Source organism: Squalius cephalus (genome assembly GCF_949319135.1).
Source record: "Squalius cephalus genome assembly, chromosome: 21".
Lineage (NCBI taxonomy): Eukaryota > Metazoa > Chordata > Actinopteri > Cypriniformes > Leuciscidae > Squalius > Squalius cephalus.
In genome coordinates this window covers 27670570-27686926 of record NC_137142.1, presented here as the reverse complement: position 1 = coordinate 27686926, position 16357 = coordinate 27670570, and the positions used below count along the sequence as shown (strand labels likewise).

At 37.5% G+C, this 16357-nt stretch overlaps 1 protein-coding gene across 1 annotated transcript; it reads right to left on the bottom strand.

Annotated features, from left to right (window-relative positions):
- Positions 1–1624: 1624 nt before the first annotated feature.
- On the bottom strand, positions 1625–14777 carry LOC307149175 (G-protein coupled receptor 151 protein). The gene is made up of 2 exons (XM_079855327.1): positions 14761–14777; positions 1625–3371 (listed from the first exon to the last, which is right to left on the bottom strand). Exon 2 carries the CDS (start codon positions 3338–3340, stop codon positions 2069–2071), a length of 1272 nt encoding a protein of 423 aa, XP_079711453.1. The 5' UTR covers positions 3341–3371; positions 14761–14777; the 3' UTR covers positions 1625–2068.
- Positions 14778–16357: the final 1580 nt, after the last annotated feature.

Genomic DNA, 16357 nt, shown 5'->3' with positions numbered 1-16357 from the left:
TGCGCGTTTATGCTTGCACAGTTGACAGAAAAAGTCAAGTGGTGCTCTCTGCAGAGTCAAATGACGACCAGCTCCTCCTCTCTGGAGCTCCAATGGGGCGGGATTAGTCCAGCTCCTGCTCTCTGGAGCTCTATGGGTGGAGGGATAGAGTTGTGGGTAGGGTTAGGTTGTGGTTGGATATTCTAGCGCCACCCATTAGACCCAAATTACATTCGCTCCTCCTTACTGGAGCTCTAGGAGGAGGTGGAGATACACGTAAATCAAGTGTAAGTGCCACAAGTCATTAAATTTCATACCATTCCGATGAAGTTACAATTTTTAAAGAAACAAAACTTTTTTTTTGTTCAAAAATGACTGAAGAACACCATAGGGTTAACACAAGATTGGGCATGGTCATGTACAAAGTGGAGCTGTACTACTCCCATTTTTTTTTTTTTTTTCTCCATTTTGTCTCTATCCACCTGAATTCCCACGCTGACTGGTTCTTTCACCCTCTTCACTGGTAATGGCTATTATACTATAGAAAATGCATGAATAATATGAGAATATCTCCTGAGGCTACAGCCAACCCCTAAGTGCCTACACATGGCCACTAAAGGTAGAATGCTGTGTGTAACAAATGGACGTATGTTTAGCTAAAACAAACAATGCAAATAAATACCTACTTCAAATATTGTATAACAGTTCCTTTTCATACTCTCTAAAGTAAATACATTGAGTGAATAAATATTTGTAGGCTAAATTAAACTGCAGTAAATACTGTTGGCATGAATATAAGTACTAAGATTTTCAAAAGTAGTGGCATGTTCACCAAAAAAAAAAAAAAAAAATCTGCCAAGCTGCTATAGGTTATAGATTAGCTGTACAAAATAAGTTCAGCTTGGTTAGGGTCACATCTAACTGAAAGTGTTTTAGTTTCTAAACTAATACGCAGTAGTGTGGACGGGGCCTAAGTAAACATATGCATTTGCTTATTGTATTCCAATCACATTTGTGGTGAGCATTCATTGCTGGCATATTGTATGTCACAGTATGTTCACCCCTGGAAGAGTAAATGTCAGAGTGTATTTTGTAGTAACCAAGAAGGCTTTTAGCTGAAAGAACCGTAATCTTCTCTTGCAAAAAGCACCTAAAGGTAATCATCCATTTGGCACTAATAGAGCCTCCACTAAAACAGCATCCACTGTGAGCTCTTGACTGATAATACAGCATGCTCACATGGCTTTTGTGGGCCACAGTCTTTCCTTTCATCTTTTTACATCACATATTTTGATACCACAAATAAAGACATATAGGCCCTACAGTATTAAATATATATACCTGTATGGTCTCTGCTGAAAAATCCAGCATTGCAGAACAGCTGTGGTCCACCAGTTAGACCAGCACTATACCAGCTCTAACCAGCATAAACCAGCCTGGACATGCAATTAATGCTGGTTTATGCTGGATTAGATTTTTTTTTTAGCGTGGGTAAAAAGAGTGCAATGCATGCATGTAAATATGTAATATTTCTATGAAACATTTTTCAACAAATCATGTTGAATGTTCTGAAATGTTAGCCAACATTCTAAGTTGCGTATGAAATTAACCAACGGGAATAAACGATACACATTATCATAATTTGTAAAGCATTTTTTTATTGTTTGCATACTTAAAACATTTCGGAGTCAGAACATATGATATATTAATTAAACATACAACGGACAAAACAGAAGCTGACTAATGACAATAACATTCATTATTTCATAAAAATAAAAATAAAACTTTTGGGCCTTGTGTAACTATCCAGGGCAAGCAGAAAAGGTTTCAAAAGTCAATACATGCATTAGTCAGTATATGACTGCACAGTTTATTTTCCAAGGTGTCATATGTACAAAATATTACTAGACTTCTGTCATCACTTTTAATAAAGAATTACATTATTCATGTTCCAAAGACCAATATAAGATGGTACGACCATTTGGAAGCTGGTTTGTTGATGGTTTCCCAGTTTGGACCAGCTAATGCCTTTAGACAAGCTAGATTCAGCGATCATCTTAAACTGGAATTTCCAACAGGGGAACGAGGGTTAGAGTTCAACATTACTTTGATTTAGTCGTTCCCATGGTAACGGGTCACTTTCCTCCATTACTGTGGTGTTTCGCCGTTCGCTCCAAAAATGCTCGAGATCTGGGAGAGTTTGACAGAATGCATCTGAATGCCTTTCTGTTATGGCCACACATCCCCGCTCATCCAACACCTTCATAACCATTGTGCGCATCTCATTTCCGTTGCCCTCAATTTTCAGCCTGTGTTTGGCACCTCGACAAGCCAACAACGAACACAGATTGCTAAGACTTTCTCTGAGCGGCACATGCATGGTGAGAAGGATGGCGGGAAAGAACATGCTGCTCAAGTAAATGCACACCTGAGAGAAAATCAGCAAACCGGCTGAAGGTTTGCAGCTTTCGCCAGAACTATGACGCACCCACACCCAAGAGGCCCATTCAGGAAGCATCATGAGCGTGTTCACGGCGATGACACTTAAATACATCAAGGAATTCTCATATTGGCGTGAAAGAAAAACCTCCTCGTTGGTACTCGGTTTGATGAGGAAGATGGTCCTGATGTGGAACACAGCAGAGAGGATGATGGGAAGAACATAGATACCCAATGGTAGCATCTTACTGAACACTCGCATAGCATCTTGGGAGTGAAAGGTTAACTCAGAGACGCACAGACTGATATTTCCCTCTTCCTTTAACCTGGAAAAAACGATATCAGGAGCTGGAAAGACGAGTGCAACCGTCCATATGAGCACTAAGGTGATCACAACGTTCTTTTGACGGAAATTCGACTGGTCCTCGGGATGGGTGGAAAACTCATGGCGTGCTTGACTCGTCGCAAACAGTGTGAAAGCTTTGACCGCCAGGCAACTATGCTGGATCCACTCAGTAGTTCTGCAAGCCAGTGGTCCGAGTGTCCAAGAGCGGTTGTAGTATGTGAGAGCGCGCGCAGGAGCGCACAGAGAGAGTATTAACAAGTCAGTGGCGCTCAAGTTGGCGAGCATGATATACGCCTCGGATGCACTCTGGCTGGCAAAAACGTACATTAGTATCACAAGCACCAAAAAATTCCCGCCGATCCCAAGCCCACTGATTGTGCTGAGAATAGCCGGTACAATTACTTTAGTATCTTCACCTTCTAACTGCTGAATGCCACCGTTGAAGCTCACAAATGTGCTGTTTGCTGCCATGTCCAATGCCAGACGTAATCCAGTGGGAACTACTCTGCTGTGGCTGTGGATGCACCTTTTTGAGCGCGCGCTTGGCTGCACAAACGATATTTTAAGAGATGCCATTCACTGTCGTCCAGCATCAACGTCATCGTAGCTGTAGGGAAACGCAAACCCAGATTTGCCTATTGTGTGTTTGAAACATACTAATGGCATTCCCCTTTTCTCACCAGTGCAGTTTGAATGAAGTAAACAATCCCAAAAAATCTTAGGCTATACTTTTTGTGGATTGTGTTTTTACTGTGCAAATGGTGACTGAAGTCACTGATCATAAATACAAAACATTTGAGAAGACAACCGTTCAGATAATTATCAAAACATTGACTACATAGCCTAACTCTCATTGAGATCTTCAAGAATTATGAATAAATTGAGGTTTACAGTGGAGTCTGAAAACTTACAGGATTTGGGGGAAACTATTTTAAGTAAAATAACATCATGTCTGCTTATATGTATAGATAGGCATATAGCATCTCCTGTGTGACTTACCACTGAAAAAAGGTTTTGCTTTATCATATTTTTTTCTTTTTTCTGACTGTATTGAGGCATCTTGTGGCCCTACAGTCACTCTTTCAGACCTGCTTTTACAATTCAGGTCCAGTGTATGTACTTTCTTCTTGACAATGCCCTTGGCTTTGCTTTTGCAATTTCTAACAAGAAAGAAAGAGCAAAAAATGTTTGCTTAATGTGCACAAAGACAGCCGGGGAGGTTATTTTTATCCCTCTCTGAGAATTTCTCTGACGGTCAAAGTAATGTTTTTACTCGAGGGACCAGCTTTTATAAGATTCTACAAACACACAATCTTGCCTTTTCTCTCCGCTGTCAGTCAGTGCTTTTAGACGTATGTATGTAATTGCCCCGTGGCATTACAAATCTCTTAATAACACTCTTTGACTTAAACAATGTGAAAAATCAGGGCAGCATATTCAATGGAATGGGGTTCAACGAGAGGTTTCTTATGTATTTGGAAAACAGCCAAATATGATCTCTGGTTGAGACAAACAGATAATCAAACTTCCCATTCATCTATCCATTCTCCAAAATGCTGGTCCTATATGCACAGTATAGGGTTGTGTGGATGCTGGAGCCTATTGGTCCATAGGCAGGAAAACACCCGGGCTTAAATGAACTTTCCTTTTTTCAATATAAAATATATTTTTTAGTGTAAACAAACTAACAAAAAACACCCACTGATAGGGCTATGTTTTTTTTGGCTTCTTGAGCCATCATGGAGGCTCTTAGCTAAATTTCATGACCTTTATTGCCATTTTTCATTAAAAACACATGCTAGTACATAACTGAGCAATGCTGAGGCGCTATAAATTAATTAATCATTCATGATATTGAGCATTCTCATATTAACTTAGTTTCTCAAAAGCACTTTTCTCACTTGTCTTACTTTAACAGGTGATCTCTATAGGGATTGAATCTCCATTTTGAAAATTTGCTTAGTGATTATAATGCTGCCATCCCAAACTTGAATCTGTAATGATGTTTACAATAACGAAAATAGTTACTTCATTCAGGGTTTGGATCAAATAAATCTGGAGTGCCAGAGGGCAGTATAGTTAGTATTACTTTTTCTTTTTTTATTGTCAATTAGAATCAAGAAGTTAAACAATAATTTAAACTATTCAGTTATTATTATTTTGTAATTATTACATTTATTAGATTTGATATTTCATAATGTTCTCTAAATAATGAACAATTAAATAAAGATACAATTAATTAAATTGACTTTAAATAATAATTTGTTAAAATAAAATATATCACATGAATCCACAACCTATCCAATTTTTTATGGCCTAATACTAACAATTTTGCAACAACTATCAGGTTACACCAAATGATAACCAATAAATTAAGAACAAGTTAAATTACACAAAAACATTAAATCATTTGCAAATGTTTAAAATCTCCACAGCTTTCAATATTTTGAATGAAAAAAGAGAGATATTTGTAATACATGTAGTTATCCTGAAGAGGGAGGCAGAGTCCATAAAGCCAAATACCATAGCGGTAAGCGATTACTATATATGACGTAATTAGAATTACATTAGAGGCTCTATAAACCTTAATATTTTAATATTGCATGTGAAATGATTTTGAAGAGCTAAATGGAGGGGTCATCGTTTTCTGACTCGGATTTCGTTTAGTGCTAATATGATGGCTCTAAATCAAATGTTTTTGTTTTTTTCTTGGAACAAATAGTGGAGCCAGTTGCATAAACAGCCATGTTAAAACTGTGTCTTAAGTACTAGTATGACTTACTTCTTAATTAAGTAATACTTCTTAAGTCATACTTTTTGGTATCAAATTAGACCAATACGTTTGTATGTAACTGACTTAAAACAGTTTAAACAGCCTTAAAGACAAGAAATGTGATGACTAAGACTAATATTAGTGGTGTATGCAACCGGCCCCAGAAATAGCCTAGCTAAACTCATGGTCTATTTCTATATAGCCTTTCTTTACATTTGGCAAGAGAACAAGTTCCACTTTAAAAGGGGTGTCAAGCTCAGCTTCAGGAGGGCCACAGCCCACAGTCTTGTTCCAAACCTGCTCCAATCCACTTGCCATTGTTTTCAAGTAATTCTGAGCGGGTTAAAGCTACATCCATGGAAACTTTGCACAAAAGTTTCTTTATAGTGGTTTTAATAATCTAAAGAACCCTAAAATGGTTCTTTTCATTATTAAAATGTTCTTCACACTGAGAAAAAAAGGGTTCTTTTAAGAGTGTATAGCCTACATATTCTGCAGGAACTGAGTTTGACACACTGCTTTAAAAACTTTCCTCACACAATTGCAGAGTAATTGTGACACAAAGTGAGACGCCAAACGCGCGGAAATGGCACAATGTTTATCTTGATCCACACGCATATACTTTTATGCACAGCAGGATTCGCGCGCTAATCTCCACGGTTATCTGTGGTGGTGTATAATAAAAAGCGCTTATCCCGCGCGCTGGCCGCAGGCCGGGCTTTCTCCCACAAATAAGCTACTCAGTCAGCACATAACCCGGACGTTAGGTAGACCTAAAAAAATAAATAAATAAATAAAAACAGAAATCGACTGAAATTAAAAAAGGAGAAAAGTTAAATGAAATGAAGAGTTCAATTGGGAAGAGATGAAGAATAAATAGAAGTCATTGTAGATAACGCATTCACTATTTGCTCATCTATTTAACATTCATTGAATTGAATAATCCGACCTTATTATCGTAAACAGCCTTCATATTTACTATGAATATGCTAATGCATGTTTGCTGGAAGCAGTCTGTGGCGTAATAATTTTTTCATCAATATAGGCCTATGCATATCTCCTCTATAGATTCCCAACATCGGCTGGCTGCAGCTATACGGAGAAACTGATTTGTAAGGAGGGGAGTATCCTTTGTCTTCAACCATCTTCTGATTGCCTCTGTTCTAGCTATTTCTAGCTGCTCGCCCGAGGCCAGGCAAGTTACATTTCAATCAGTAGATTCATTTGAAAGTCATTACCCGAAACTAGACGCTGAAAGGCATGACGTCATTAGCCGAGCTCAGCGCTCATTAATTGGCTGTCACTTTGCATACGAACGGCGCTCGGGCCCACGGCCAAACACCAGTTTTATCTTTTTCTTTTACGGAAAAATAATAGACAATTTATCATTAATCTAAAGCTAGAAATATTAACAAGTTAAATGTCATTTCCTACGCTCAGTTGTGGTAATCCTCTCCTTTGCTTTCTGCCCTTAAGCGCTCTGCATGCGTTTCCTGAAACTCTTTGAATATTCTCTGATTGTTGCTTTACACGTCCCCTATATAAACACTGAGGCCCTTCTGTGAACCATTGGCACTGTGTGTGGTAACTAAGCTTAACGATTTGTGCTACTATTTTATTTTTCCTCCCATATTAGGCTACTGTAAAATACACTCAACTTTCAGAAATATGCTCTAGTCAAGCTCAAGCCCTTAAACTTTATTAATTATAGCTTGTTTATTTACACATTGCAAGAAAATGAGCAGGATGCCAACAGCTGCCTAAAAGGATAGAAATATAGGGGGTGAACTCAGGTTGAGTGGGACACTTTTTCCCAGTCCTCTCAATGGCAAAAAGTGTCCCAATAAACCTAGATTCACCCCTAGAACTAAACAAAGTGAGTTCACTTGTTTACAAGGTGTCAATTCTATGTAAATATCTTTTGAAATTCTGATGGAATGGGATGGAATGTTTTAGAATGAGGCAAAACTTTAAGCACAAAACATCACATTACTAAAACTAGCTTGGTTTTCCTAAGAAAAAAAATTCACTTCCTGGAGGATAATGTTAGCCTGGCAAGCCAGACCTACATCAAGATGTTAGGTCTGGCAACTCAACATAGACACGGCTCAATCCGAGGGGCGGGATAAACGGCTGTCTTTCAAATTCACTCTGCACGCAATAGGACAGCGCTTCAACCAACCAGAGCGTTTTCCCAACAGCGGAGCTGACGTTAGTTGATAGATTCAACTTTTGAATCTGGCTGGCAAAACTACGAACACATCTTCCTTTTTTAAGAATGACTTGAGTGCCGTTCTTTGCTCTTTTCTCAAAGAAAAACTTAACTCCAAGTCCTCCAGAATCGTGGCCAAAGCCGATTCGAAACTGTTCGCCAGCAGCAGCCGCCATTCTTTGTTTTCAAGTAGCAGGGAACCATCGCAACTCTGCCGTCATTATGTTAAGCCCGCCCCGCCTACTCTATACACGATGTGATTGGCCTGACCCAATTTAGGTTTTTACAGCTCCGAAAGTCAACGGAGAGTTGCTAGACTACCCTGGCTGCAAAATAAAATTTGCTGCCGCTAGGGTGCGTCTAGATTTCTAGGCTAGGATAATGTCGCATTAAGGCCTGGATGTCATACGAAAGGTCAAGCCATATAAAGAGAAAATGTGGTTGTTTTTCCATTACTCAATTCGCTAAATGTGTTTCAAACAGCTCATTTCAAGGGCTCTGGCCTCCAGACTGAGTAGTGATGTTCACTTCCATAAGGAATTAGCTTTTTGTTTATTAAAATGATGTTACAAAAGACTTGGTTAGAAAGTTAAATAAAGGACACAGGAAATACCAATCAAATAAGAACCAATTAAAACAAAATACCCAATATTATTTTTTTTTTCATTTTGATTAGAAAAATGGAAAAACACATTTCTTAATAAATTTTCAAGTTAGCACCAAGTGACATGTCAAAATCCATACAAAAAAAAAAGTCTTTACTTCTATGGTCACTTAATTGTGAGATATTTTATCTAGTATATTGTCCACTGTATTATGGACAACATGCTACATAGCTGCCTATTTTTGTTTAAAGGTACACTATGTAGCTTTTGGCCCTCTAGCAGTTAAAAATAAAACTGCATGCATTTTGCGCAAGAACGTTGTTTTGGGTGTGATTCGGCTCTGCTTGACTGTGTGGATGAATATGTTTCTTTCTCATAACTAAAAAAGAGAGAGAGATTATCCTACTGCTCATCAAACATTCACTACTAGGCTTAAGAGATTTAATCAGTTTAGATGGAAATGATCTCAAGCTGACTAGCTAAAGGCGTTACTGTAGCTACTCATTAATAGACACGGTACTTCCTTGAAAATAAATTCCAGGGCAGCGCTACAACAACCATAATTACAATAGATAATGCTTTACAATGAACTGTTAGAGAGCTACATATGGCAATTTATCTGTTCAATAAAATACCTCACTCACTTGTTGAGTAACAAAAATGGCATCTCTTCATCACTTTTACAACATTTCAAATCCCTCAGATCTCGACATCTCTAAAAAGTCAAGCCAATGTTGATTCCTGTTTTACAAGCTCTGTCGCGCTCTCTTTTTACCCGCAGACTCTCCTCTGTTCTGCGTTTTTTTAAAAGGGTGATTCTCCGGATTTAGCTGGAGATTCCATGTCAACCTTTCTCGCTCGGCATCCCATCAGGTCTAACATATAAACACTTATAATATGCTTTCCATAGCGAATCAATTTTAGACAAAAACACTTTTTGGTGTATGTTTTACACTTTTTCACACTCAATTTCAGAGTTGAAAAACAAAACAAAAAAGTTACATAGTGTACCTTTAATGAACGTTAATTTTAGTCTTAATAACAGTAACATTTTCTCTGTGGTCATCAGATTATGCTCAGTTAAAAATCGAAGGCCATGCTTAGAAAGGTTAATGATGTTTGGCTTTCAAACTGCTAGCAGATGCATCACTACCGACCTGTTTGAGCACAAATCAATCAGCGGTCAAGGGCAAAGACCAAAACAACGGCAGACGCACAGTTCACTCAGATTAAGACAGCGGAGTTTAAAACAGTGGTGCCGTGCGAGCGTGTTCATAAATGAACTAAAATCCTTTTGATTAATGCACAGAGATATTCGCCTTTGGCTTTGACACAACATATGGACTGCCAGAGATGATGGTCTCCCACTAAACAAATAAACAAATGACACAACTAAACCTGCAGACGCTGTTCGATTAGCTCCAGAGTTTATGGTGTATGTACGCCTTTAATCCAGGGTCACACAGAAGTGAAGCATGTGTGCGGGTCAATATGAACATGGAAAGAATACTTTTGATAAGAAAAGGCCTTTTGCTAGGTAATAAATCTATCTATCTATCTATCTATCTATCTATCTATCTATCTATCTATCTATCTATCTATCTATCTATCTATCTATCCATCTGTTTTTTTCTTAATATAAATTCACATGCAATGATATTTTATATATGTGTGTTTATATATATATATATATAGACAGGTGTTCAAATACTTATTTGATATATATATATATATATATATATATATATATATACATACAGTGAGGAAAATAAGTATTTGAACACCCTGCTATTTTGCAAGTTCTCCCACATCATGGAGGGGTCTGAAATTGTCATCGTAGGTGCATGTCCACTGTGAGAGACATAATCTAAAAAAAAAAATCCAGAAATCACAATATATGATTTTTAACTATTTATTTGTATGATACAGCTGCAAATAAGTATTTGAACACCTGTCTATCAGCTAGAATTCTGACCCTCAAAGACCTGTTAGTCTGCCTTTAAAATGTCCACCTCCACTCCATTTATTATCCTAAATTAGATGCACCTGTTTGAGGTCGTTAGCTGCATAAAGACACCTGTCCACCCCATACAATCAGTAAGAATCCAACTACTAACATGGCCAAGACCAAAGAGCTGTCCAAAGACACTAGAGACAAAATTGTACACCTCCACAAGGCTGGAAAGGGCTACGGGGAAATTGCCAAGCAGCTTGGTGAAAAAAGGTCCACTGTTGGAGCAATCATTAGAAAATGGAAGAAGCTAAACATGACTGTCAATCTCCCTCGGACTGGGGCTCCATGCAAGATCTCACCTCGTGGGGTCTCAATGATCCTAAGAAAGGTGAGAAATCAGCCCAGAACTACACGGGAGGAGCTGGTCAATGACCTGAAAAGAGCTGGGACCACCGTTTCCAAGGTTACTGTTGGTAATACACTAAGACGTCATGGTTTGAAATCATGCATGGCACGGAAGGTTCCCCTGCTTAAACCAGCACATGTCAAGGCCCGTCTTAAGTTTGCCAATGACTATTTGGATGATCCAGAGGAGTCATGGGAGAAAGTCATGTGGTCAGATGAGACCAAAATAGAACTTTTTGGTCATAATTCCACTAAATGTGTTTGGAGGAAGAAGAATGATGAGTACCATCCCAAGAACACCATCCCTACTGTGAAGCATGGGGGTGGTAGCATCATGCTTTGGGGGTGTTTTTCTGCACATGGGACAGGGCGACTGCACTGTATTAAGGAGAGGATGACCGGGGCCATGTATTGCGAGATTTTGGGGAACAACCCTCCTTCCCTCAGTTAGAGCATTGAAGATGGGTCGAGGCTGGGTCTTCCAACATGACAATGACCCGAAGCACACAGCCAGGATAACCAAGGAGTGGCTCTGTAAGAAGCATATCAAGGTTCTGGCGTGGCCTAGCCAGTCTCCAGACCTAAACCCAATAGAGAATCTTTGGAGGGAGCTCAAACTCCGTGTTTCTCAGCGACAGCCCAGAAACCTGACTGATCTAGAGAAGATCTGTGTGGAGGAGTGGGCCAAAATCCCTCCTGCAGTGTGTGCAAACCTGGTGAAAAACTACAGGAAACGTTTGACCTCTGTAATTGCAAACAAAGGCTACTGTACCAAATATTAACATTGATTTTCTCAGGTGTTCAAATACTTATTTGCAGCTGTATCATACAAATAAATAGTTAAAAAATCATACATTGTGATTTCTGGATTTTTTTTTTTTGATTATGTCTCTCACAGTGGACATGCACCTATGACAATTTCAGACCCCTCCATGATTTCTAAGTGGGAGAACTTGCAAAATAGCAGGGTGTTCAAATACTTATTTTCCTCACTGTATATATATATATGAAGAGTTCAGATGCAAAAGCCTCTAAGTGCCATCTGAAATTTTCTTCTAGAATGATCATTTTTATCAAGCTCATATATTTAAGTTCAGTAATTTCACTTAAATAGCAATGAAAATGACCTATTAATTGTCATTTAAGTGAAACAACTGAACTTAAATATACGAGCTTGATAAAAATGATCATTCTAGAAGAAAATTTCAGATGGCACTTAGAGGCTTTTGCATCTGAACTCTTCATATATATATTATTTAGTTTAAAATGTCCTCATATCAGTTAACTAAATATTTTTTTCCCAACACGCTTAGAAAAAAGGGTTGAATAGGGTTCTTTACTCTTTTTATTTTAAAGAAGCCTTTATACCAGAATATAAAGAGAAATGTCTTAAACGATTGCATAATACTTTCATGTTTAACTGGTTATTTTACTTTTTTTTAGTGATAAAGTATGTTTACGAGCTGTTTAATTCATAAGATTTAATTACAAATAAAATGTAATTAATTAAAACTAAATCCATAAAATATAAAGCACCTGACAGAATCCTTTAAGGTTCTACATAGAACCTTTTCTTCTTAGAGTGTTGAGCAAAAGCAAAGAATCTTTAACAATTTCATAATCAATATTTTCTGCTGAGGTCCATCTCCCTTGATTCAGAGACGAGGAGAAAGGTTAATGTGTGCTTTGCGTTTCTATCCTGTCATACTCAGTCATCTTACACATAAATGCACACAGATGGCTCGGAGAATCTCAAATTATGATGTTTGTGGGGATATGCCACCCATGATCATGACCACAAACCCTGTGACCTTTGACCTGTAACCTCTAACCTGCTCAAATGTGTCTGCTCATTGTGGTGTCCAATCACAATAGACCTCAAGATCAAACCCAAGTGTCTATTTGCCTTGTCTAAGCTGTTAGATAAACACTGAAGATCACTGACAGATTGGACCATTATGATTCAAACACGGACCCTCATTCAAACGCCACACCACAGTTAGCTCAAAAACCTAAAGCAAATTGAGTCTGTAATCTTTCTTTCTCTGTTCATAAGATCAGTCTGTGATTGAAATTAAGTGATATATTCAAAAGAGACATCTGTCATCAGAATGATACACTGATACTTGGAAAAGGGTGCATAATTATTTCTTCTTTTTTTATCCGCAACATTAAAGGCCATTATTTGCACTTAATCAGTTTCCTTTCGTTTACAGGCTTACTTTATTTATTTTTTTGCATTTGAACATGATGTTGAGAACATGTCAACTTTGTAAATGTAACTTGTAACTATATAAGTTATCATGTTTAAATTTATGTTTAAATCTTAGTCTGTTCAAATGATCTTATTCTGCTATTTTGTATTTTGCTTGATTGTTTCTTTTATGCTGTAAAGTGTCCTTAAGTGCTGTGAAAAGTGCCGATAAATAAAAGTTATTGTGTGTGTTATGTAATATTGTTTCAAAATTCAAAAATGTACTGCTGAACCAGAGATCTGGCATTTATGAGTACACATTTCTGTTTTGAAAACCTACCAGCGGAGGGCAGTGTGACTGAATAACATGCTTTAACATTGCTAGTGGAAGTACACTTGTTTTACTGCACTCAAACAAATAATTATTTGGCTAAACTGAATATATATGTGGATTGAAAAGTTTTTGTTGTTGTTAAGTGTTCTAATTAACTCCTCTTAAAACCTTGTGTAGCATAAACCAAAAGTACATTCGTCTTTTTCAGTTGCTAGCAAGCAACAGTGTACGTTAGCATGTTATTATGTACATTTCTACTGTGCAATGTATGTTGTTGAAACTTTTAAACCCCAACAGACCATTAAACTCTAAAAAGTCATCTCTCATCTCATCTCAAAAACACACTCTTCCCATCCAGTCCAATGCAAAGCATGCTGGGAATTAACAGTCCCCTGCCAAATTTCAGTTAATGCAAACAAACACTATTTTTGTATAGTCCCAATACACATGCATTAAACTTCTATTTACAAAATTAAGTGGATTGCATGCAATAAAATTGTGACAGAATTTATTGAATTGTGCTGCTTTATTTTAATTAAATAAATATAAATTAATAAAATAAATTAAAAATGTATTTGAATGACAACACTGTCAAAATGAAATGATCAATAAGTCATGGCAAAATATGTTTTACATTACTTTTAACTCTTAATAATTTTAGTAATTTCAACTTTTTTATATAAGTTATACAAGATTCATGTTTCAATTTAAGTAGCTTAATATAATTTAATTGTAAATTACTTTTACAGCCAAACTGATTATGCTTAGAAAATGTAAGGCAGCAACTAAACTTACGTTTTAACAGTGAAGGAAAAAATACTGAAAAGTATGTTTTAAAAAATCCCCCTAAAATATCAATACGCCTACTGAATTCTGTTTTGGGCCTAGTCCATGGGTAGCCTACACTAGATAGTGAAATCTAATCAAATTCTATAAATCCACCATCCACACTTTAGTAGCCTAATATAAAATCTGTTGAAATGTTAAAAGACTTTTATGTTTTATAATAGATATAATTTTAAGCTTATTTTGATTTGGGTAACGTGATCGCTTGTTGAGATTATTTGTGTTCCGTCTTTATCGTATGATTGACACGCGAGGTAGTGAAGTGCCGCTTGTTCCCACAAAATGCTTCCGCGCGCAGTTTAGCGGATAATTAAATTCTAAATCGAGTTAAACCGCTCAAAGAAAATCTTGATGCCTCTAGTTTGAAAGTCGACACCGCGAGTAAAGCCCTAGAACACAGAAAAGCGCAGCGTGCGGCCAGCTGCGTCAAACAAGTGTGCGCTTTGAGCCCGGAGCAGCGGCCATGACGCCAGTCTAGTACAGGACAAGGCCTCGAGACGCGTCTGCAGTCTCACGAGCTGTTTTGACAGGATAATATCCGTCTGAGCGAGCGGAAACATGCATATTATTAATCGTCTCACTTGGGGATTTCGAATTCGGTTTATTCCCATGAGACCACCAGTTCATAAACAAATAGAAGAACCAGCAAGACAATGGGACACATGTAGCTTACCTTTCCTTCAAGACTTCCGAGGCTTCACTGCCTTTATGGGCTTTTTCCATCACTGTAATCTTTACCTTAAAGGGATTGTTCACCCAAAAATGAAAATTGTGTCATCATTTACTCACCCTCGTGTTGTTTCTAACCTTTACAGTTTCTTTCTTCTGTTGAACACAAAAGAAGATATTTTGAAGAATGTTGGTAACCAGACAGTTGACAGCACCCAATGACTTCCATAGTAGGAAAAAAAATCTTCTTTTGTGTTCAACAGGAGAAAGAAACTCATACAGATTTGAAACAGCAGGAGGGTGAGTAAATGATGACAAATTTAAATTTTTGGGTGAACTATACTTTTAACAAAGGATATATAGGCTATATCAAAGGCCTCGACCAGGTTTTCAGTTCATGACTGACCAACCATTAAACTCTTTGCTTTCAAAATGCATTAGCCTAAGTGCAAATATACATGTTAGACAAAATTCGACCTAGCCTATATATATTAATTAAATTTCACTATTTAGATTCTTCTGTCTTATATTTTGCTTGTTAGAAATGCTTGACGACTAGATCATGGGAAAGAGTCTGTGTGTACGTGCAAGTGTTTATTTCTGAGTGACAGGAAGTGTGTCAGTCACAGCTGTTCAAGGCTTGAAAGTAGACTGGGTCAGGTTGAATATGAGTATGTTCAGAAGAATGAGGAATTTCATTATGTAGAAGCCACTCTGTGATTCTGATCCCTGATTAAGGATCTAATTACCCAGTTTAGACTGTAAGTGGTCTATTTGCACTTTGGTGCTGGAGTTGAACCCTTTCCAGATAAGTATGTGTGAGAGAGTGTCCATGTGTGTGTGTTTCTCTTGGCCCAGATAGTGTGCTTATGAATGTCAGCTGCACCTCTGTGTCTCCACTGTCATTTAGCAAGCGTGCACAAATGTTTAGTGTGAGTGTGTGTGTTTGATCGAAGTGAGGACAATGCGCATGTAAGGGAATCTTGTGGAAAGAGACATCTTATCTCTAAGAATAGCATAGTTAGAAGTTAATTAGGTCTAAAGTAAGACATCATTAGGGAGGCAGCTTATTCTCTTTTTTAATTGTCATGTAATGTCATCAAGCAAGAGCAGAGATTGAGATTATTGCATTATTAAACTTACAATTTAAGGGTTAGTTCACCCAAAAAATGAAAATTCTGTCATAAATTACTCACACTCTCTTGTTGAAACAAACCCATAGACTTTTGTTTATCTTTGGAACACATGTGAAGATCTTTTTAATGAAATCTGAGAGGTTTTTGTCTGTGCCTCCATTGAAAGTCTATTCACCCAAAACTCTGTCTCGAATGCTTCAAATATTTCATTAAAGATTGTAAAATAAATCCAAATGAATAGGGCAGTTTAATCCAAGTCCTCTTAAGAGGCGTGAATTAATAGGCTTTTATTCATATAAACATTGATCAGCAAGCATAAAGAGCACATCAATTTTGGTAAACAGAAGCTCGACCGTACTTGCTTGATGCGCAAGAATGAACCTCATTGGTTCTTATGCTTGAGGTTCCGTTTACCAAATTTGAGTGCTATATATGTTTGTTGATTCATGTTTATATGTGAATAAA